This window comes from Ochotona princeps, chromosome X, assembly GCF_030435755.1.
Source record: "Ochotona princeps isolate mOchPri1 chromosome X, mOchPri1.hap1, whole genome shotgun sequence".
NCBI lineage: Eukaryota > Metazoa > Chordata > Mammalia > Lagomorpha > Ochotonidae > Ochotona > Ochotona princeps.
The window spans coordinates 42,349,179-42,372,824 of record NC_080865.1 but is presented as its reverse complement, the minus strand read 5'-3'; the positions used below and the strand labels follow the sequence as shown (position 1 = coordinate 42,372,824).

The 23,646-nt window shown below is 42.2% G+C and overlaps 1 protein-coding gene across 1 annotated transcript in view; it reads right to left on the bottom strand.

Moving 5' to 3' along the window:
* Positions 1 to 106: 106 nt before the first annotated feature.
* Positions 107 to 23,646, bottom strand: part of ERCC6L (ERCC excision repair 6 like, spindle assembly checkpoint helicase) — a 33,703-nt gene continuing 10,163 nt past the window's right edge. Inside the window, exon 2 of the mRNA XM_004592756.2 lies at positions 107 to 4,912. Coding sequence (XP_004592813.2) covers positions 1,240 to 4,912 — 3,673 coding nt within the window. The 3' untranslated portion in view covers positions 107 to 1,239. The remainder of the gene's footprint in view (positions 4,913 to 23,646) is intronic.

The following is a 23,646-nucleotide window of genomic DNA, read 5'->3' as shown; positions in this document are numbered from 1 at the left end:
ACCTCAAAGGACTGTGGTAAGGATTAAACAAGAAGCCTGTGTAGAGTACCAAGTACATAGCAGGCACTTGACAAATGATAAAAAGATGCTTCAGAGTTCATGGAAACCAGAATTCAAAGTTTATTTCAGTGCAATCATTTTTTATAAGCATTTTTCTTGATGACCTTTTTGAAGAACTCACATTGTCTCTTTGGTGACAGTGTAGAGAGACTGCTATACTGCACTTCATGTTTCTGAGAGGGAATGAAACCCCCTTTCAGTCTATAACTAAGCAGGTATATGTCAAAATAACATGCAAATATAGAAAAGGAGAACTGTTAAGTGATTTGCTAGTCAGCAAAGTGACTCCAGAGAGGCTAGCAATAACAATGATAAAGAACCCTAGCACCAGGCACCCAACCTAATGCCATATTAAACTGGAAGCATACAATAGCATGCCAATAAGGAATTTAAATTCGTAATACTAATGACAAGCTCCAACATAAACTAAGGAACACATGTATACTGAGGCCCACGTAGACACCATAAATCCTTCCCAGAGAGGATCATGAGCATGGAACCCTGCCCAAACTTGACCCTAACTGAGTATTCAATTTGTCCATTATCTCCTACCCAATAAAGGGGGCAAACTAAACTGGGTTGGCATGCAATTCTCATGACATGCATCCTGCCAAACAAGACTGCCTGCATTTGCTTCTGAGCGTGTATCGTCTACATCTAAATAATCCTGTTCCCTTTCTTGAACTTTGAGTCTCAGCTTTGAAGTCTCCCACACAGAGGCTAGAACCTGGAATAAATCCAGCTTTCCCATCATCTCCGGTGAAAGAAGGTGAATGACAAAAACACTTGAGAAAAGTGACTTTAATAATCCTATCTGAACTATGCTACACAAAGTTGATCATTTGGGGGGTAAAATCTAGAAAATTTTATCTAGGAAGTGTTCATTAAAAACCAAACTTAACTATAATTCTGTTAGGTTTCTACAGCATGCCTGAAAGAAAAATATAACAATATTCAACTGCTGAAGTATTAACATAGTGCTCAGAACACCAGGATATATGTATTTCAGGAAGTGGGAGGGAGTAAAAACAGGAGGGTAGAGACAGAAGTTGCTTTTTGAGATCTTTCCTTTCTTAAGTCTAGATGTTTCATGCTCCCAAAGATTACATTTATGGCATGAAAAAATTCCCTTATACAGTTTCACTTTAAAATACAATAAACAGGTTACTAACTCAGGGGTTAATTAAGTTGCTTATACAAACTTAAAGTCATAAGCATGACTTCAGGATCTGCACTTTTTATGTCAAGTGCTTTAACAAGGCAGTTTAGGGCCTCCTGTATTTTTCCACACTCCTTAAGTTCTTTTCCACGCTTGACAAGAGTCTCATAGTCGTCTGCAGCCTCGGCTGCCTCATCCTGAGGAGAAGCAACCGGCTGTTCAGCTGACAAAGGCTCAGGGTCAGCAGGAGAGGTCTCTAGCGCTGAAGCACCAGGCTTAGACACAGACAGGCCACTGGACTTGCTTTCTGAAGACAGTGTTTCTCTCTCTCCGGAAGGATCCTCTTCTATACACTCAGAGCCTTCATCACTGCTTTCCTCTGCTCCTTCTTCAGGATCATCTTCAGCCATTTTTGCTTCACTGCTGTTATCAAGTCTCTCCTCCAGATCTTCCACGTGGTCTAAGACCACATTAATAAGAGACCTCCTAGAAGCCAGAGACCTTCTAGAGTTTTTAGACTTATTTTCACTACCAGGTATTTTAGGGGAGAAGAAACTTCCAGGCTGACTTGTGTCATTTTTGGGAGTTGAAGCATCAAATTGTTTAACAGATGAGAATGGAAAGGGAGATGTGCTGAGTGGACTTGGGCTTGAAGTACCTTTAACTGAATCATCCTCCTCTTCATCATCTGAAATAATTCTTCTAGCCTTACTTCTGGTTTTAACATTAACTACAACTTCTTCTGGTTCATTGTCTTGCTCTGAAAAATCCAAAGTGACACACTCTTTGCCACGCACAGACTCCGCTCTGGAATGAGCTGCAGAGCCACACAAACTTTTCTCTTCCTCGACATGTTCCAAAGATTGACCAGAAGGAGTTTCTCTATTGTCTACAGAGTCTTCCAAGAAAAGATTGAAATCACATGCATACTGTAGTGAAGATGCTAAAGGTTCCTCTTCCAACTTGGCCACACTTGCTTGAGCATCTTGCAGTACACTATGGGATGCTGACAAATCATCATGTATTTCAATAACAGATGTATTCGATTCCATATTTTGATTTTCGTGCGTTATGGGATTAATAGAGTAGGAACTGCAATGGTGTAAACTCTCATCTTTTAGTAGATCTAGATTTGGCCCAGAATCAGCTCTGCTAAGTAAATCAGAACTTCCCAGAGAGTTCTCTGGCAGTGCCTCCTGCTTAGGCCCCTCTGGTAATGCCTCTTCCTGTAGAGCCTCCTTTTCCGTGGCAAAGCTCTTGTCTGTTCCCAGTACAGAGTCAGTGCAAATTTCTTCTACACTTCCAGACCCCTCGGTAGTTACAGAGTCAGCATTAAATGTACTTTCATGTGGATCCCTCCCACCTTGCTGGGAAGTAATGTTCATCATTATAGTGGAAAGATGTTTTGTCTCACTCTCTTCAGGAAGATCATCAATGGTTACACTTGCCATTTGATAACTGATATCTTCTTCCTGGGTGTAATGAGTAATAAGAGGTGAAGGCTGAGAGTGTGGTTTATTCAATTCAGGCTGTTTTTTCTTTGTTTGAGAAGGAAATACAGTTGCTGCTCTTTGCCAACTCTCCTTGTACCCGGTTCTCTGTCTTTCCGCTGGATTTTGAGACTCTGATTCAACAAGGAATTGAGCTTTCTGAACCCTCTGTTGAATATAGTGAGATTCTTCTATCACATCAAGCTCTTCTTTAACAGACAAATCATGTGTATACATCAAATCATGGTCTGAGATGCCAGCTATCCCCAAAGAATGAAGGTAGGCAATATGTTCATCTAGATTCTTATCAGATTTCCTCTGAGCAGCTTGCAGAGCCTGAAGCTGCAGCTGGGTCACAGAGTTTTGAAGATCCTCGATTGTAAACAGCTCTCTCAATTCTTGTTTAGTAAAATATCGGAAAGGGTTCTTCTTATCACCAGTAGTTTGTCTTATCAATGAGTCTTTGAAAACCTGCCTTCTGTATATTTTTTCCTCTACGGTGCCACAAGTGATCAGCCTATAAACCACCACATTTTCTTTCTGTCCAATTCGGTAAACTCTATCCACAGCTTGAGCATCAGTTGCAGGATTCCAGCTTGGATCAAAAATGACCACTCTAGTTGCTGCAGTTAATGTTAAGCCAACACCACCTATTTGAGTAGTAAGCAGAAAAACAGAATAATCTTTATTTTGCTGGAATAAGTTAATTCTTTTTTCTCTTTCTAAAAGATGAGTGACTGTTCCATCAATTCGCAATAGCTTAAAGTGCCTATTCTTTAGGAGGCGCTCAATGATGTTTAGAATCTGTCTCGACTGGGAAAACACCAGAGTTTGATGTCCTTCGTCTCTTAGTCTTGTCAGCAGGTCCATTAGGAATATTATTTTTCCAGATTCTTCCATTAATGCATCATCAGGTATTTGATCAATAGGGTACATACCCGAGGAGTCTTCTTCCTCAATTCCATCTTGATCAAAAAATCTTATAGTCCCCAGATTTAGCAAATGACAAGCCCGTGCAGACAGCAACCTAGGGTGATCACATAGCTTCTTTAAGACACCTAGCTCAGCCAAAGGTGAGCGTGTCTCCATTAACAACTCCTTGATATGATCTAAAGACACAAACTTCCTGTATATTTCTTCCTGTAAAGGCACAAGGCGTATCCAAATAATTAAATCATTTTTCCTGGAAAGTGAAGGCATTTCACAAATGGCATCAACATCGGGATTCTTTTCACAGAGTCTGAGCTCTGGACTGTTTGACTTTTTCTTCTGTACTTCTTCTTTTGTCCTCCTCAGGAAATAGGGTTTTATGATTGTCATTAGGTTTTCAGATATTTTCAATCCTAAGGCTTTTTCCCCTGGGGTGGCATCTTTCTCTCTTGCTCTAGTAATAGGAGTTTCATACTCCATTTTGAAAGTTTTCAATGTTCCTAGCAGAGAACCCTGACAGGCAAAATCAAATAGGGACCACAGTTCTTGTAAATTATTCTGGATGGGTGTTCCTGTAAGTAGGAGGCGATTCCTTGCAGGGATAGCGCGGGCACATACTGCCGACTTAGTAGATGAGGTTTTTATTTTATGCGCTTCGTCAAGGATGACATAGTCCCACATAAACTCATGCCCGTTAAAGCTTGAAAGCTGCTGCCAATTATTGATTAACATTTGATATGTGGTGATAATGACACCATTCCTTTGCTGAATTCGGTTGAGATTTCTGGCGCGTTCATCCTTGCTATGACCATGGAAGGTTTTGATTCTCATTCCAGGAGTCCACTTGACAAATTCTTTCACCCATGTGCTAATAAGATTGGTCGGCATGATCAGCAGCACATGATTCACAAGTGAAGCATCAAACATCCCAGAAAGGAAAGCAATGATCTGAACAGTCTTCCCTAATCCCATATCATCTGCCAAAATACCACCTTTTCTTCCTTCCTTGTACAGGCTATAGAGGAAAGCTATGCCTTCCTTCTGATGCTCAAAGAGTTGGTTGTGCAGTTCTCGATAGAGCAGCAGACCTGAATTGCACACATCTATAAATTCATCATCTCCATTTTCTGCCAATTCCTCCAAGGCTTCTTGTATTTTTTGGATTCTGCTCATCACCTTTTCGTTGGGAAAAATGTCCTTTGCCAAGTTGAAAAGTTTAAGTGCTTCTTCCAGATCTCCATTCTTAGTTGCTTCTTTGGCCTCTTTCACATATCTATAAATAAGGTTAAAAAGATATATGTAAGGTTAGGAAAAAAAAGAAGGAAACACTGAACATTCAGTGTAAGAATACTCTGGAGTCCACTCTGGAATAAAAACTGCACAATTTTAATATTTTCCATCTAGAACGGAAAACGCTAGCACAGAAAATGCCAATGAAAGTTGGCATCATGTAAGACACAAATATCCACCAGACACTGCCAGCACACCTTGAGGCACTAATTGTGGAGAATGAAAGTATAAAGGTATTTCAGAAAACCTGCCAACCATGAGAAACATGGGTTGATAATTTTTTTTGTAAAACAAACAGATACATAAACAGGAAGAATAAATGGGCACTTCTCAGGCCTATTTTATTGACCTCTGAGTTGTCTTTAAGATTAGTTATCAGGGCCAGGTATGGTAGCCTAGCGGCTAAAGTCCTCGCCTTGCATGTGTCGGCTCTAATCCTGGCAGTCTTGCTTCCCATGTAGCTCACTGCTTGTGGCCTGGGAAAGCAGTGGAGGACGGCCTAAGGTCCTGGGACCCTGCACCCGTGTGGGAGACCCAGAAGCAGCTCCAGGCTCCTGGCTTCGGACGGGTGTAGCACCGGCTGTTGCAACCACTTGGGGAGTGAATCATCACACAGGAGATCTTCCTCTCTGTCTTTCCTCCACTCTGTGCATCTGACTTTCCAATAAAATAAATTTTCTTTAAAAAAGAAATTATCAGTCCCCTTCAAAGTCCTTCTGCTTCTACCAAATTCCTACAGATTTTTCCTAATTTTCCTCCTCCATCACTGGCCATTTCTTCTTTTTCTTGAACTTCCATTCTTCCTCCCAGAGGAAGATTCAGTCCTGGAACCTCTTCTTACTCCTTATATTCTCTCCTCAGGCTTTCCCAGAGCCTCCACTCATATCTTACACACGAAGGACTCCCAAGTAACTCTCTCCAACCCAAGCTAGATCTGTACCCACATTCCAACTGCCTTCTGGACATCTCCATTTGAAAGTCTCACAGGCACCCAAAATTTAGTTCATCCCAAGTAACACCATTATTTCCCCTCTAAAAATATACTCCATGTGTTTGGTAATAGATGACACTATCATTCACTTAACCACCCAAACTTAGAATCTGAAGAGCATCCTTGACCACACCCCAAATATGAAGCATCCTTCACCTTGCCCCTCTTTTATGCCATCCACCCTGTGAGCAGCCCAAGTCCTACTCAGCTTATTGCCCAAATACAACCTCTTTATCTCCATCTCCACTACCACTTCTGAGACCCAAGTCACCATCATCTCTGGCCTGGAACTTCAACTTCTCTATATGTCTTGCCCCTTCCAACAAAGTCCTTACATATAGTCATCAATATCAGCTTAATGAATAAAAGAAAATGGGGCCAGCATTGTTGTACAATGTGTAAAAACACTGCCTATGATGCTGGCATCCCATATGGATGCCAGTTTAAGTACTGACTGCTCCACTTCCAATTCAGCTCCCTAGTAATATGCCTGGGAAAGCAACAAAAGATGGCCCAACTATTGGGACACCTGCACCCATGTGGGAAACCTGAAACCAACTCCTGGATCCTGGCTTCAGATCATTCCAATTCTGATTGTTGCAGGTATTTGGAGTGAACCAACAGATGGAAGATCTCTCTCTCCTCTGTAACTCTTTCAAATAAATAAATCCTTAAAAAAGAATAAAATAAAATATGTGATTCCTCACCTAAAAGTCTTCAGTGGTTTACAATATTTACTGATTTCAATAAAGATGTCAAAAAAATTCACTGACAAAAGATGACCAAAAAACAGTCTCTTCAACTGGATGCCCACATGCAAAAGCATGAAACAGGATCCCCTCATCTCACACCATACACAAAAATTAACACAAAATAGATCAAATGCCTAAATATGAGAACTAAAGTTATAAAACCTAGAAGAAAATCCAGGTGCCAATTTCATAAATTTTTCTTTTTTTTCTTTTTAAGATTTTAAAATTTATTTTTAATACAAAGTCAGATATACAGACAGAAGGAGAGACAGAGAAAGATCTTCCATCCTAAAGCATGTACAAAATGGTGCCTGACGTACCACTACTAGAGTTCTTGATCTGCTGGCAGTCAGGTCTGAGGGCTACCCAGCACCTGTCTTGGGTGGAACCTGTAGAATGCCACATTGCTGCAGTTCACTGAGTCAGAAATGAGTTCACTCCCAGCTCAGTGCATGCTCAGCCCTGACCCATAGCCCTTACCTCCTTACGCAAAATGGTATCTAATTCGGCTCTAGGGGGCTGACTGGGCTGTGAAATCCACCCTGTTCTTGCACTGCCCATCTGGGATCTGCTGCTCTGTCTCTACTCCTGGTCAAATCACAGACCATCAGGACAGACAGTTCTTTGTTTGGGTTCACCTCCCAAGCTCCCAGTGAAAGTCACTTCCCACTTGTTGCTGGTGGAGTTCCGGTTGCTGGTGGAGTTCAGATCGCTGTTAGCTGAATGTTGCTGGAGTATCAGTCACCACACCATTTTTTTCGCGGCTTTCCTGTGTCTGTCAGTCTCCAGGTACCCCTCTGCTGTTGTTCTGTCCTCTCCTATTTCCTGGAATATGTCCTCTCTGGTTCATCTTGATTAAATGTTTCTCCATCTGTTTAAACATGTCCTTACCCTAGTCCACGATCTTGATTCTGCCGGGGCACACTTAAATAGCAGACTGATGGAATTGTAACTCCTTATGAAGGAATGTTGTGACAATATGGGGAAAATCAGTTGGGGATGGGAACTGGGGAGAGGGGAATCACAGATTATTCTGTACCATAAAATTCAAACTAAAAAAAAAAGAGAGGGCCTGGCGCAATAGCATAGAGGTTAAAGTGCTCGCCTTGCATGCGCCAGGATCCCATATGGTCGCCGGTTCTAATTCTGGCAGCCCTGCTTCCCATCCAGCTCCCTGCTTGTGGCCTGGGAAAGCAGTTGAGGACGGCCCAAAAGCCTTGGGACCCTGCACCCACATGGGAGACCTGGAAGAGCTGCTGGCTCCTGGCTTTGGATTGGCTCAGCTCCAGCTGTTACAGTCACTTGGGGAGTGAATCATTGGATGGAAGATCATCCTTTCTGTCTCTCCTCCTCTCTGTATATCTGGCTTTCCAATAAAAATAAATAAATCTTAAAAAAAGAGAGAGACCGACCATAGGGGCCATGCAACGGCTCAATTAGCCAATCCTCACCTTGCCAAGTACTGGGATCCCATCAAAGCACCAGTTTGTGTCCCGGCTGCCCCACTTCCCACCCAGCTCCTTGCCTGTGACTTAGGAAAGCAGTGAGACTGGCCTTGGGACCCTGCACCCATGTGGAAGACCTGGAGGAAACTCCTGGCTTTGGATCAGCTCAGCTCCAGCCATTGCGGCCATTTGGGAAATGAACCAGCAGATGAAAGATGTTAATCTCTGTCCCTTCTTCTCTCTTTCCAATACAAACATCTAAAAAAAGGAAGATCCCGAAGGGTCATTCTATTTCCACAAATGCAAACATTCTCCTCAACCAAAGTCAATTAACCTCTTCATAATCCTATGCGGTTCACCACATTTTGAAGCTAGCTGATGCCTCAAGAAACCTCTCCTCTTCACAGACGGATGAAGCTTAGATGCTAAAAAATGTTTTTTTCTGCTTGGAGAAACCATTAGGTCATAATATACCTAGTATACCAAGGGGCTTATAATAAGCCCAGCTAAACATGCAGTACTTCAAATCAGCAACTGAAAAGGCACATAAGCTTAAGTTACAGAAGACAAATGCAGGATTTCCCTTCATCTCAGCGATCCTTTGAAACATTTCTGAAAGCGCTCTTGAGAACATCACAGCAGAAGAAAACTAAATGCAAAGATTCTAACCCAATAAAATTTTACTCGCTTCACAAGCAAAGTAACTGGAGTTGCTATCTGTTTTCCGGCGCATAGGTACTAAACCTACAGAGATGTAAAGTCCTGGTCCTGTCAATCTCAATGCTTATTAGTGGGGTTATCTCTGCCCTAGTCACAAGAACTGAATTCCCCTATCCTGATCCAGCTCTCCAAATATCTCTTGTCTAACCTACTTGTCAAAGTGCATATGGATACATTAGACACAACTGATAAAATTTTCTATGCCCAATCAAAATCAAATAAAACCTATGGTGATGGGAAAACTCAGGTGACTTGAATGCCAGTATTGGAAACTTGATCCTTTGAAGCCTTGATGACACAAGCAGGGAACTGGAGTGGAGCAGCCAGGACACAAACTGGCACCCAGGTGAATGCTTAGTGTGTACACCACTGTATTGGGCCCAACAAATCTTTTTTAAAAAGATATTTCCCCCTGCTTAACTCCATTTATGATTGATATTTGAGAATTTTAAAAAACCATTTTGCTTTATTCATAATAGCCCAAACTGGAAGCAACCCAAGTGCTCAGCTTGGATTAATCTGTGGTATACTCACAAAATGGACCACTGCTCAATAGAAAAAACTACCACATGTATCAAAATCACATTAAGCCAGGTACAAAAGAGTAGAAAGTGTGATTTTACTTACACACAAAACCTATGGTAGAAAACATCAGAACAACAGTAGCCTTTGGAATTGGAAAGTGGGGCTGGAAGCTGCTTGGCAAGCAGGATGGGCAAAATTTGCCAGGGTGATGATGCTGTTCTATACCTTGACAAGGGTTTGGGTTATACAGGTAAACGCATTGGTCAAAATGCACCAAATGTACAATTGGTATGAAGCTAGTTAATGATTTGTACATGGAACAGCTGAGCAGAAAGTATTCTGATGTCTGAAATTTTCTTTGAAATGCATCCAAAAAAGTAAAATGCACTGATGGAATAGGTATATGATAAAAATAGGTATACAATGCAGTATACTAAAATGTTAATAATAGAATCTGGGTATGGAGGCAGGCATCTGGCACAGCACCAGCTAACAAGCTGCTTGGGATATCTCAATCTCTCATGCTGCAATGTTATGGTTTCAGTCCTGCCTCTACTTCTGATGCCCTGGAAGGCAGCAAGTAACGGCTCAAGTACTTGGGCCCCAGCAACCCATGTAGGAGAATGACTGAATTCTGAGTTCCTGACTTCAACCTGGCCCAACCTTGACTTTTGTAGGCATTTGTAGCATGAACCAGCAGATGGAAAACTTCTCTGTTTATTTTTAAAATAATGTAAGCGGTGGATCAAAGGAAGAAAAAAGGACTAAAAAGCCTGCTTTGCCCATGGATATCTGGCTCTCACTTTGAAGGCTCATAAGGCCAGAGTTCATAATTCAGCATACTATGACTTGGCTTCTTACCTAACTACAAAAAAATTCTGACCAAGGGCACCAATGACCTTCATATTTCCAAATTAACTTCTTGGTCTTTTTCTTGACCTTTCTGCTTTGTTTAAAACATCCCTCTTGAAGTTTCCACTCCACTTTTTATCTGACTGGTACACCCCACCACTCACTCCTAGATTTTTTCCTCTCTAACAATTCCTTCTCCCTCTGCCCATCCCAATATAAATGTTGGTATTTCAGGATCTTTTTGTCATCAATGCTTTTATGACTCTAAGTACTGTTCCCAGAAAATTTTACCCCTGGAAATTCTTTGTACTGGGTTGAATAGTGTTCCCCCAAATTTCATTTTTGAAATTTGTGAGTGTGACCTGGAGAGATGCATCTATGAGCCAAAACATACTCTAACAATTGCTGGCACTACAAGAGACATGGAACATATTCTCTTTCTAAGAAACTAACCCTGCTGACACCTTGATTTTGGACTTCTAAATTCCATGTATAGAACCATCAGAGAACAAATTTCTGGGTTGTTCTTTGAGAAACTATGTATCATATAAAATTTACCATTTGAACCATTTCAATCGACAGTGACATAATCCATAATGTGCACCATCACCATAGTTCTCCTCACCTCAAACAGAAACTCTCTAGCCTTTAAGCAGTAACTCCCTATTTCCTCCCTTCCCCAGTCCCTGGTAATCTTTAAGCTATTTCTGTCTTCATATATTTGTCTATTCTACATATTTCATATAGGTGGAATCATCCAGTATTTGTCATTTTGTGTCTGCCAGTAGTTAACCATACAACACTAGCTGAAAGATTAAGAGGCTGAAGTATTAAAATCTGTTTCTAATATAAATAACTTAATCTTGTTCCAGAAGAATGTTTCATTTTTAGTTAGACTTTATTCCAAAGGGCTAGTCAAGGTGTTAGTCATCAAACGCTCCCCTCAGTAATGAAAGCATTTTTCTTGATGAAGAACATTGGCTGGTATGATCCATCTGGATGCCTAAACACATCTGCTACACCAGGAAAAAAAAGATAATTTGGTTTTGGCATAATTACTAATTAGTTATATTTTCTGGAGTAATTAGCCAGCAGGTTCAGCTATTTTTTGAAGGCATGTTGATAGCATGCAGGAAGATGCTATCTTCCTGTTTGTTCTGCCAGAGGGTATTTTTCCCAGTTCAATCAAAAGCAGCACTACGTTTCAAGTTGAAACTGCAGAAGGTGTTCTAGACTCCTTTTACACACTTTGACACAGGCCTTGGTCTTCTTGACTGCTTGTATTCTCTTTCTAACAGATATATAGGGACCTGTTCATGTGACTGGGAAAGCACCAGAAAGATGGCCCAGTCCTTGAGTCCCTGCAACCCATCCACATGGGAGAACCAGAAAAAGCTTCTGGCTCCTGGCTTTGGACCAGCTCAGCTCCTACCATTATGGCCATTTGGGGAGTGAGCCAGCAGATGAAAGATTTCTCTCTGTGTGTCTTTCCGACTTTCAATGAAAAATTAAACCTTTGTGATTGGTCACGTGTCACTCTTGCACTCCAACTCTTGGCCTCCCCAGTACGTTCTTGCTGTCTGGCTTCCCACAGACTCCAAGGACAGAAAAAAAGGCTATTTGAAAATAAAACTTGCTGAGAGCTTTACTAGGACTATGGAGAAGCACGGATAGGTTTACAACAAGGCAGGACTTGATCAAGGAGTTTCCTGTCATTCCTTTTAGGCTAAACCCTAAACTTCCATCCCAGAGTCAATATGAGCACAGCATGTTACAGATGGCTGTAGAAGCAGTCACATGACACGGCAAGCAGATGTGACAACAGCCAGGCTCTGCCTCCCTGTTCCCTCCCTCACTCAACCTTCCATGGCAGCTGAGGAGCAAGCTGAGAACATTCCACAAGCAGAGACCAGGTGATATGGTCTTGTTTAAGATGTCTCAAAATGAAATATTTTTAAGAAAATTCAGCAAATTTAGAAGACAACTACTTCAGCATAATTACAATCTTAAAAAACAGCAAACATCACACTCAGTGTTGAAAAATTGAAAGCTGGCTTTTAAAATCAGGATGTGAAAGGATGGTCACTTACATCACTTCTATTCAACATAGTAACAGAAGTTCTAGACACAATAATTAGGTAAGAGAAAAAAAGTCCCCAAATTAGAAAGGAAGAAAAATTTTAAATGTAGATGATATGACCTTATATGTAGAAAACCCTAAAGCTGGAAGCTGGTGCTGTGGCTAGGATGTGGAGAAAAAAAGAACCCTTATATACTGCTGGTGGTATTATAAATTACTGTAAAAATATTTTAAGAAAGTAGTAGGGTGCTCCTCAAAAAAAAAAATTACCATACAACCCAACAATTCCACTGCTAGATATATAGCCAAATTGAAATCAGTATGGAGAAGAGATGTGTACATCTTAATATTTCATGTGTTCTTACTTACAGTAGCCAAGATAAGGCAACTACTGAAGTGCCCATCAACAAATGAATCAATCTTTAAAATGTGATATATGTACACCAAGAAATTCTACTCAACCTTTATGGAGCAGGAAAGTCTGTCCTTTGCATCAACACACCTGAACCTAAGTGAAATAAACCAGGTACTTAAGTGTGTATGCAGAGATTTTTTTTTTCCCCAGCAGCTTGGCTCCTTCACCTCTCTGTTGGTGGCTCAGTGTCCTTCTGGACTGCTGCGGAGTCACTACAGTCCAGCGCTCCTTTACCTGAGAGCCAAGCACCCAAGAGATGCCATTAGACTGGCATGGGTATCAGTGTGCTACCACCAAGCAGTAACACAACCTTGATCCTGCCACCTTTCTGGATGTCCAGGGGAGAAAGTTGTGAGGAGTCAGAAATGTTGACAAAGGACCTTAGTAAACTGACACTCGAACCTACTGCGAAAATTCCTACCCCTGTACCAGAATATTGACCCCCCACATACTACTACCAGAAGCTTGACCTTGTTAATGTAAAGCCAAACAGAGGAAAGGGATAAGAACACTGCTGTGGGAGCAGAGAGAAAGGCGGGCCAAGCTGAGGTACCTAAGAAATCTTTCAGCTGAGACATTCTCAGCTTAAAAGAGAGCGCAGAGACAGTGGTCTTAACAGAATTCAGAGAGCAACAAGTGAGCCATTCAGATGTTGCTGCAATTACTGCATATATAATGAGTGGGATCCTTCAGAGAACACAAGGACAGGAATAGATTAGGACAAAGAGTCAGTTTAGACATAATCCTTATATTATTATTCTTGCCAGTCACTGTATGTAGTACACAAACTATGCTATGGTAGACTGGTATGACAATCATTTTGATAATGTCTGAAATTAGCTGTGTTGGCAACAAGGTGGAGGAATCCACCATGGGGGAAGGGTATGGGGAGGGGTTGGGGGAATCCCAGAGTCTATGAAACTGTGTCACATAATGTGCAATGTAACTAATATATATATATATATTTTTTTTTTTTTAAGAAATAGCTGTGTTGTTTTTCTCTCCCTACCTCGTCACCAGTAATTCATGGAATCAGTAGTTGGGATGATTTGATACACTTTAGTTCTTTTTGTCTTCAATTTGGTTCAAAGAAGCACCAGTAAGTTTCTCAAGTATTCCCATGTTTTAGAAGACTAAGGTCAATGAGATGAAGATACTGTGCACTGAGAACTGTTGTGCACAATAACTTCTGACAAAGGAATATAATGAAACACTGTATATTTTGTCTGCATAATTTGGGGGAATAGATATTCCAGTTTTCTTTTTTTGTTTGTTCTTTGTTTTTATTACAAAGTCAGATATCCAGAGAGGAAGAGAGACAGAGGAAGATCTTTCATCTGATGATTCACTCCCAATCAGCCACAATGGTCGGAACTAAGCCAATCTGAAGCCAGGAGCCTCTTCCAGGTCTCCCATGCCGGTGCAGGGCCCCAAGGCTTTGGGCCGTCCTCGACTGCTTTCCCAGGCCACAAGCAGGGAGCTGGATCCATATGGGATCGTGGTGCGTTTGAAGTGAGGACTTCAGCTGCTAGGCCACTGCGCAGGGCCCTGAGCATGGATTCTAATCCCGGCAGCTCCACTTCCCATCTAGCTCCCTGCTTGTGGCCTGGGAAAGCAGTCGAGGACGGCCCAATGCATTGGGACACTGCACCCGTGAGGGAGACCTGGAAGAGTTTCCTGGTTCCCGGATTCGGATCGGCAAGCACCAGCCGTTGCGGCTCACTTGGGGAGCGAATCATTGGACGGAAGATCTTCCTCTCTGTATATCTGACTTTGTAATACAAAATAAATAAATCTTAAAAAAAAAAAAAGAATTCATGCTGATATGGAATCCCGGCACGTGTAAGGTTGCAAGGTGAGGACTTTAGCCACTAGGCTTCCATGTCGGGACCAATATTCTGGTTTTCAAATGTTCAAATTGCAATAAAAGGAAATTTTGATGTGTCGTTTAAGAAAAATACACATGCAGAATCTAAAAACAAACAAACTAAAAAAATCAAGCTGGGTAGAAAGTCAAACTATTTACCAGAGGTTGTGAACAGGGAAAGGAAGATCTTAGTCAAATGGCATAATATTTCAGTTTGACACAAGTAATATGTTCTCCTGATCTACTGCATAGCATGAGGACTATGGTTAACAATATTACTGGGGGGCCCGGCGGCGTGGCCTAGTGGCTAAAGTCCTCGCCTTGAAAGCCCCGGGATCCCATATGGGCACCGGTTCTAATCCCGACAGCTCCACTTCCCATCCAGCTCCCTGCTTGTGGCCTGGGAAAGCAGTTGAGGACGGCCCAAGGCATTGGGACCCTGCTCCCGCGTGGGAGACCCGGAAGAGGCTCCTGGCTCCTGGCTTTGGATCAGCGCAGCACTGGCTGTTGTGGTCACTTGGGGAGTGACCCATCGGACAGAAGATCTTCTTGTATGTCTCTCCTCCTCTCTGTATATCTGCCTTTCCAATAAAATAAATAAATCTTTAAAAAAATAAAAAATGAATAAAAAAATAAAAGAAATAATAAAGGAAAACTTCCCTAATCTGGAAAAAGAATTGGGAAACAAAACACAGGAGGGGCACAGAACTCCTAATATAGTTGACCAAAAGCAAACTTCACCTCAACACATGATAATCAAGCTCTCTTCAGTTGAAAATCAGGAAAATATCCTTAAATGTGCACAAGAAAAAAAAAATCAATTGACATATAAAGGAATGGCAATCAGACTCACTGCTGACCTCTCACAGGAAACTCTAGAGGCCAGAGGAGAATGGAGTGACATTCCAGATTCTAAAAGGAAAAGATTGTCAGACAAGAATAACATACCCAGCAAAGCTTTCCTTTGTCTTTGAAAATGAAATAAAGGGCCCGGCGGCGTGGCCTAGCAGCTAAAGTCCTTGCCTTGAAAGCCCCGGGATCCCATATGGGCGCCGGTTCTAATCCCGGCAGCTCCACTTCCCATCCAGCTCCCTGCTTGTGGCCTGGGAAAGCAGTCGAGGACGGCCCAATGCATTGGGACCCTGCACCCGCGTGGGAGACCCGGAAGAGGTTCCTGGTTCCCGGCTTCGGATCGGCAAGCACTGGCCCGTTGTGGCTCACTTGGGGAGTGAAACATCGGATGGAAGATCTTCCTCTCTGTCTCTCCTCCTCTGTGTATATCCGGCTTTCCAATAATAATAAAATCTTAAAAAAAAAAAAAAAGAAAATGAAATAAAATTCCTCCACAGTAAAGAAAAGCCCAAAGACGGAAAGGAGGAGGCTTTTATCCCAATCCTGAAGACTCCCAGATCCTCACCAAGGAGCACCGAGGACTACATCCCTACTGCCAAGGAGACCACGGGGAAATGGAGTGCCTTCGGAGACCAAGAACTCTGAGGTCAACCACCCCCTTTTGGACCTACCACATGGGGTGGAAGAAGCCCAAATCCTGCCTTGCAGGTTCCAAGGTCATCGGAACAACAACCAGGATCCCAGAGCGGTCCGCAGAAACAGAAGAACAGTAAACTTCCTTCAGGACTAGGGAGAGGAGCTTTCTCTGGTCCTTGCCTGCTTCTAACTTTGGGTCCCCACCTCCTCTCGTAATAACCATCAGGAGCGCTCCAGAAACCCCTCAAAACAAACAAACAAACAAACAAACAAACAAACAAAACGAGAATAGATAGACAGAGAACAACAAGCAAAGCTTAGAACCAGACAGGAAACGGTCAGCGGGGATGCACTTATACCTCACTGGGTGGGACACAAAGATTAGTTACTCCTCACTGGGGTATGGAAGATTTCTCTGCACACCCCTCCTAAACATGCTCACCTAAACTGTTGACATATATCCTGTTAGAATTATAGAGTTAGACCACCTGAAAAACAGCCAGGTTCAGCGAAATCATGCTTCGATGCTATAAACTGCTAAAGACTAAAATTAAAATAGGCATGAGACAGCTGAATAGCAATCTAAGCCATTTTAAGGTATATAGAATACGGTTGAATGTAAACCAAAATTGAAATGTCTATGAAGAAGTCACAGGTTGTGGTTGAGAACCTGCATTTTCCTATCAACATATTGGTTAATCAATACCATGTCAATTAATGCCATAATGTTGTAAATGGTTGGAAATATTATGTTGGGACTTTTAATTGATTGGAATGATACTCTGCCGGCTCTACCTTCAGACCAGAGATGGTCTCACCAAGAAACCATTGAACTTACCAGGACAATAAGATGCTGGACTTTATGCTTGGTAAATACCTCCAATGAAAGAATGTCAACTGAATTTGAACTATGGAAATGCAACAAGGTGGAGCAATCCACCGTGGGGGGAGGGTTTTGGGAGGGGCGGGGGGAATCCCAGTGCATAAAAAAATGTATCACATAATGCAATGTAATTAGTTTTTTAAAAAAAGGAAATGCAATAAAAATAAATATTTAAAAAAAAAAAAAAAGCCCAAAGAACAAAGAACATAACACTTGTAGACCTGCCCTGCAAATGATACTTCAACATGTTCTCTTGACAGGAAGAGGAATAGCACCAAACAAAACCAAAGGCAAATGGGAAGAACATCCCAGTACAATAACAACAGAAGACAAAAATCAATGAACAACCCATTGCTAAAATTACCACCCATTCATAATAACCCTGAATCAATCAAATGTCATGGATTAGTAGACTGGATTAAAAAAACAAAACCCATCTATCTGGGCCCGGCGGCGTGGCCTAGCGGCTAAAGTCCTCGCCTTGAAAGCCCCGGGATCCCATATGGGCACCGGTTCTAATCCCGGCAGCTCCACTTCCCATCCAGCTCCCTGCTTGTGGCCTGGGAAAGCAGTTGAGGACGGCCCAAAGCTTTGGGACCCTGCACCCGCGTGGGAGACCTGGAAGAGGTTCCAGGTTCCGGCTTCGGATCAGCGCGCACCGGCCGTGGCGGCTCACTTGGGGAGTGAATCATCGGAGGGAAGATCTTCCTCTGTCTCTCCTCCTCTCTGTATATCTGGCTGTAATAAAATGAATAAATCTTTAAAAAAAAAAAAAAAACATCTATCTGTTGCCAACAAAGATCCGCAGAAATCACATCTCATGGATTCTGATGGTTTCATTTTTATTTTCATTTATTCAAAAACTTTTTTTTTCATATTAAATTCATCACTGACTCATAGGTCACACAATAGCATCATGTTCTTCAAGGTTCTTAATCTGTGTTTTTTTTCAGCGACACATAAGTTATTCAGTAGCATGTTATTTAACTTTCAGATGTTGTAAGGTTCTATTTTTCTTCCTGTTGATTTTGTTTTGTTGCTTTTTATTCAATGGGATGTAATAGCAACTGTGTAATAGAGTATCATATCCAGATGTGAGGATACAATGCAATATGCATCTCTATTTCCAGATCAAAGAAGTACTCCCACTGAAACTGCTAAATATGTCTCAACAATAGGATCCTGGACTGTCTGCATTGTCCATGCCCATAATGATGGACTTATGACTGTGTACTGTAATAAGAAATCAGTGGGTGGGGGGGAGAGGACTTGGGGAGGGGATCAGGGAAATCCCAGAGCCTATGGAACTGTATCATAATAATATAATAATAAAATCATAAAAAATCAAACATACCCTATAAATATATAGAGTTGTCAATTAAAAAAAACACTTAAAAAACTATTCTAATAGCTTACTAAAAAATGTGAAAATGTTCAGCATAAAGATGGAATTTAAAGCCAACAGCCTGAATAAGATCAGAAGGAGAATTGTTTAAAAGGCATGGTATTTACATAAAAATTTCTGTTCACGGGCCCGGCGGCGTGGCCTAGCGGCTAAAGTCCTCGCCTTGAAAGCCCCGGGATCCCATATGGGCGCCGGTTCTAATCCCGGCAGCTCCACTTCCCATCCAGCTCCCTGCTTGTGGCCTGGGAAAGCAGTTGAGGACGGCCCAATGCATTGGGACACTGCACCTGCGTGGGAGACCCGGAAGAGGTTCCAGGTTCCCGGCTTCGGATCGGCGCGCACCGGCCCGTTGCGGCTCACTTGGGGAGTGAATCATCGGATGGAAGATCTTCCTCTCTGTCTCTCCTCTGTATATATCTGGCTGTAATAAAATGAATAAATCTTTAAAAAAAAAAAAAAAAATTTCTGTTCACTTGAGAAAAAAACGTCAGAGGCCTAAGGCAGGAATGGGGAATGTCTCTTCTACCTGGTGTTAAGGCCCATAAAATCAATTGGTCTGGCCCTGCTAAGACAACTACAGGCAGGTCTCAAAATTCAGTAACTCTGTAGCAGGATAATTTTGATAATTTTTCACTGCATGTGGATGATGTTATGAATATTCAAATGACCTTTGGCAGAAAATAAAGCTTCCCCACTACTAAAAAAAAAGGAATGACAAAATACTATTCGTAGAATAAATACCTTGAAAATGTATAAATATTTTCTGCTATTTTTGAATGAAGACTGCTGAATATGGTTTAACTTAAGAGAGTTTTCCTGTCATAACTATATTTAAATCAAATAAAGCAACAAATCACTTAAACAAACAAACAAACAAAAAAGGCATGGTATTTAAACATTAAGAACATTTAGAGTCCTGCGCCGTGGCCTAGCAGCTAAAGTTCTCGCTTTGAACATGCGGAGATCCCATATGGGCACCCGCTCTAATCCCGGCAGTTCCACTTCCCATCCAGCTCCCTGCTTGTGGCCTGGGAAAGCAGTCAAGGACGGCCCAAAGCCTTGGGACCCTGCACCCGCGTGGGAGACCTGGAGACAGTTCCTGGCTCCTGGCTTCGGATTGGTGCAGCACTGGCCGTTGTGGTCACTTGGGGAGTAAATCATCAGACGGAAGATCATCCTCTCTGTCTCTCCTCCTTTCTGTATATCTGACTTTGTAATAAAAATAAATAAACCTTAAAAAAAAAGAACATTTACAGAATTCTAGCTAATAAACACAGATGGAATGGTGAAACTAGAAAATCACCACTTTGTAATCCCTCATAGAACAATTGATTTGGACAATTATTAATGGATGTAAGGTTAACAAAGAACTGGATACTACTAACAAGATACTAATGCATCTCCCACACATCACTTCCTCAACATAAAAAGAAAAACACAACTTTACAAAGAGGGATCAGACTGTGACCACTGAACCCACTGGTCAATCACTAAAGTGGGAAAATCATACACTGCACACTTCTTGAAATGATGCAGCATGAAGTATACAGTCTCACCTGGAAGCCAAATGAAGTGTTCAACTCTGTCACATACTGTTGGTCACATATTGGTGGTAAAGGAAGATGAGATCTAAGAATCACCTGCTGAATTCAGTTACATGAAAGTCACTGGTGACCTTCATAAAAGCAGTTTGAGTAGATAAGGTAAAAACCTGACTAAGTTTAAGAGAAACTGGGAAGAAAAAAATTGTTAGTAACGAAAAATATAGACAAAGATCTCTACACCTAGACTTCTGATGTAAAGGAAAGAAATAGAACAAAAGCTAGTGAAAAGTTGGATTAAGAGAGGAGTTCTGTAAGTGATCAAAGCATTGCTGGGCTGAAAGCTTTAAACCAGTGGGGTGGGCCTGGCACAGTAGCCTAGTGGCTGAAGTCCTTGCCTTGCACGTGCTGGTATCCCACACAGGCACTGGTTCATTTCCCAGCTGCTCCACTTCCCATCCAGCTTCCTGCTCGTGGCCTGGGAAAGCAGTTGAGGACAGCCCAAAGCCTTAGGACCCTGCACCCGTGTGGGAGCCCTGGAAGAAGCTCCTGGCTTCAGATCAGGGCAGCTCCAGCTGTTACAGTCACTTGGGGAGTGAATCAGTATATGGACGATCTTTTTATCTCTCCTGCGTATCTGAGTTTCCAAAAAAAATAAATAAATCTAAAACAAAACAAAACAGCTGGTGACACATGATGAAATCTCTTGCACAGATGAATTAGCTGTGACTGGGCTAAAGCCTAAAGATCTCATCCACCTTTCAGAAGGTAGAAAATACTGGAAACAGTGCTAAGAGGTAGGCTGATACTGGAGAAGCAGTTTGTTAGCTTCTGATTGCTTGTACCAACCCAAAAAACCTGGAAGCAAGGCCCTGTCCCAGCCATTCGGACAGTGAACCAGCAAATAGGAAAGCGCTCTCTCTCTCTTCCCCTGTAACTCTATCTTTCAAATACATAAATAAATCTACAGAAACAAAAAGGGTGAGGGGTCTGTATGTGTTTGTTATCAACAGTCTTGATATCTGCACCAATTGTAGCAGAAATCTTTAGGAAAAAAAAAAAAACACCCTGACAAAGTTCACATAATTAGGGTTCAATATTGATAGACAAAAAATTTAAAACTTTTTAAAAAGATTTATTTATATTTAATTTCTAATTTTACAGAGAGAAGCACATACAGAGAGGGAAGATATTACATGTGATGATTCACTCCCCAAGAGGCTACAACAGCGGGAGCTGAGCCGATCTGGAGCCAGGAGCTGCTTCCGGGTCTCCCACGCAGTTCCAGGGTCCCAAGTCCTTGGGTGATTCTCTACTGTTTTCCCAGGCCCCAACAGGGAGCTAGATAGGAAGTGGCGCACCTAGGACATGAACCTGTACCCACATGGCATCCCGGCTCATACAAGGATTTAGCCACCAGGTCATCACGCCAGGCCCCAAAATTTAAAAGCTTCTAGCTTTTACTCACTGAATATGAAAATTATATATTTTCTTAAAGATTTATTTATTTTTAAAGATTTACTATTTTATTGGAAAGGCAGATTTACAGAAAGAACGAGAGAGAAAAAATTTTCCATCTGCTGGCTCATCCAGAAATAGCCACAATGACCAGAGATGAGCCGATCCAAAGCCAGGAGCCAGGAGCTTCTTCTGGTCTCCACACGGGAACAGGGTCCCAAGGCTTTGGGCCATCCTTGACTGCTTTCCCAGGACACAAGCAGGGAGCTGGATGGGAAGTGAAACATCCAGGAAATGAACCGGGGCCCCCATATGGGATGCTGGCACTATAAGGCAGCAGCTTTATCCACTACACCACAGCACCAGCCTCTGTCCTAACTTTTGAATGGACTCATACGGCTCATTAAATGTTGGCCCAAGACAAGACAAACAACTACTCACTTGCAAAGATTGAATTGAAGCTGGTATATCTTCCTTATTTGGTAATTTTAAAAGCACATTCTCTAAGACCCAACAACTCTCTTTCACAAAAATTCAAAGGCCACAGGAATATTTCAAACAGCTCATTGAAAAAATGGAATTAAGGGCCCAGTACGGTGGCCTAGCGGCTAAAGTCCTCGCCTTGAAAGCCCCGGGATCCCATATGGGCACCGGTTCTAATCCCAGCAGCTCCACTTCCCATCCAGCTCCCTGCTTGTGGCCTGGGAAAGCAGTTGAGGAAGGCCCAATGCATTGGGACCCTGCACCCGCGTGGGAGACCCGGAAGAGGTTCCTGGTTCCCGGCTTCGGATTGGCGCAGCACCGGCCGTTGCGGCTCACTTGGGGAGTGAATCATCGGACGGAAGATCTTCCTCTCTGTCTCTCCTCCTCTCTGTATATCTGGCTGCAATAAAATGAATAAATCTTTAAAAAAAAAAAAAAGAAAAAAAGAAAAATGGAATTAATGTTTGTTCTGAAGTAAAAATATTTTAAATCCAATGTTTTTTCGTAACACATTTTCTATGAACCATTCAAAGTACCCTCATACTCATTTCAAAAGAATGACAAAAAAAAAAAAAAAAACCTGTAATAGGGCCTAGCACAATGGCTCAAGCAGTTAATCTTCCTCCTGCAAGTGCCAGCATCTCATATGGCACTGGTTTGTGTACCAGCTGCTCTGCTTCCCATCCAGCTCCCTGCTTGTGGCCTGGGAAAGTAGCAGAGGACGGCCCAAAGCCTTGGGATTCTATATCCACTTGGGAGACCCAGAAATGCTCCTGGCTCCTGGCTTCGGATCAGCTCAACTCCAGCCGTTGTAGCCACTTAGAGAGTGAATCAGCAGATGGAAGATCTTCCTCTCTGTCTCTCCTCCTCTCTGTAAATCTGACTTTACGATAAAAACTTTTTTAAGCTATAATAGCCTAAAGAATATCTTATAACAAAATACAAATAACTCAATTAAAACTGGCAAAGGATCTAAACACATATTTCTCCAAAGATATACAATGGCCAATAAGCATATATACCAAGAACAAGGAAATGCAAATCAAAGCAATGAAGAAATATTTCATATAATCAAAGAGATAGATAGCATTGGTGATAATATAGAGAAATCTGGGTGCAGCTGATTAGAAAACAGTCTAGCATTATTTTCATTTCTACCTCTAGGTACACACTCAAGAGAAATGAAAAACACACGGGGCTGGCATGGTAGCTTAGGTAGCCAATCTTCCACCTGTAGCACCAGCATCCCATGTCAGCTCTGGGTCTAGCCCCAGCTGCTCTACTTCCCATCCAGCTCCCTGCTTGGGGCCTGGGAAAGCAGCAGAGGACAGCCCAAAGCCTTGGGACCCTGCACTCATGTGGGAGACCCGGAAGAAGCTCTTAACTCCTGGCCTTGGAACAGGTCAGCTCCAGCTGTTGAGGCCACCTGCGGAGTGAACCAGTAAACGGGAGCTCTCTCTCTCCTCCTGTCTGTAAATCTGATCTACTTTTCTAATAAAAGTAAATAAATATTTAAAAAAAAGTGCACATGAATGTTCATAACAGCATTATTCGTAATAGCCAAAAAGTGGATACTCCAGGCACCAGTATGATGGCTCAACTGGCTAATCCTCCAGCTGCAAGCACTGGCATATCATATGGGCACCAGTTCATGTCCCAGTTGCTCCAATTCCAATCCAGTTTCCTGGTTTTGGCCTGGGAAAGCAGTGAAGGATGGCCCAAAGTCTTAGGACTGTGCACCTGTGTGGGAGACTTGGAAGAACCTCCTGGATTCTGGCTTCTGATTAGCTCCAAGCCATTGTGGCCATTGGG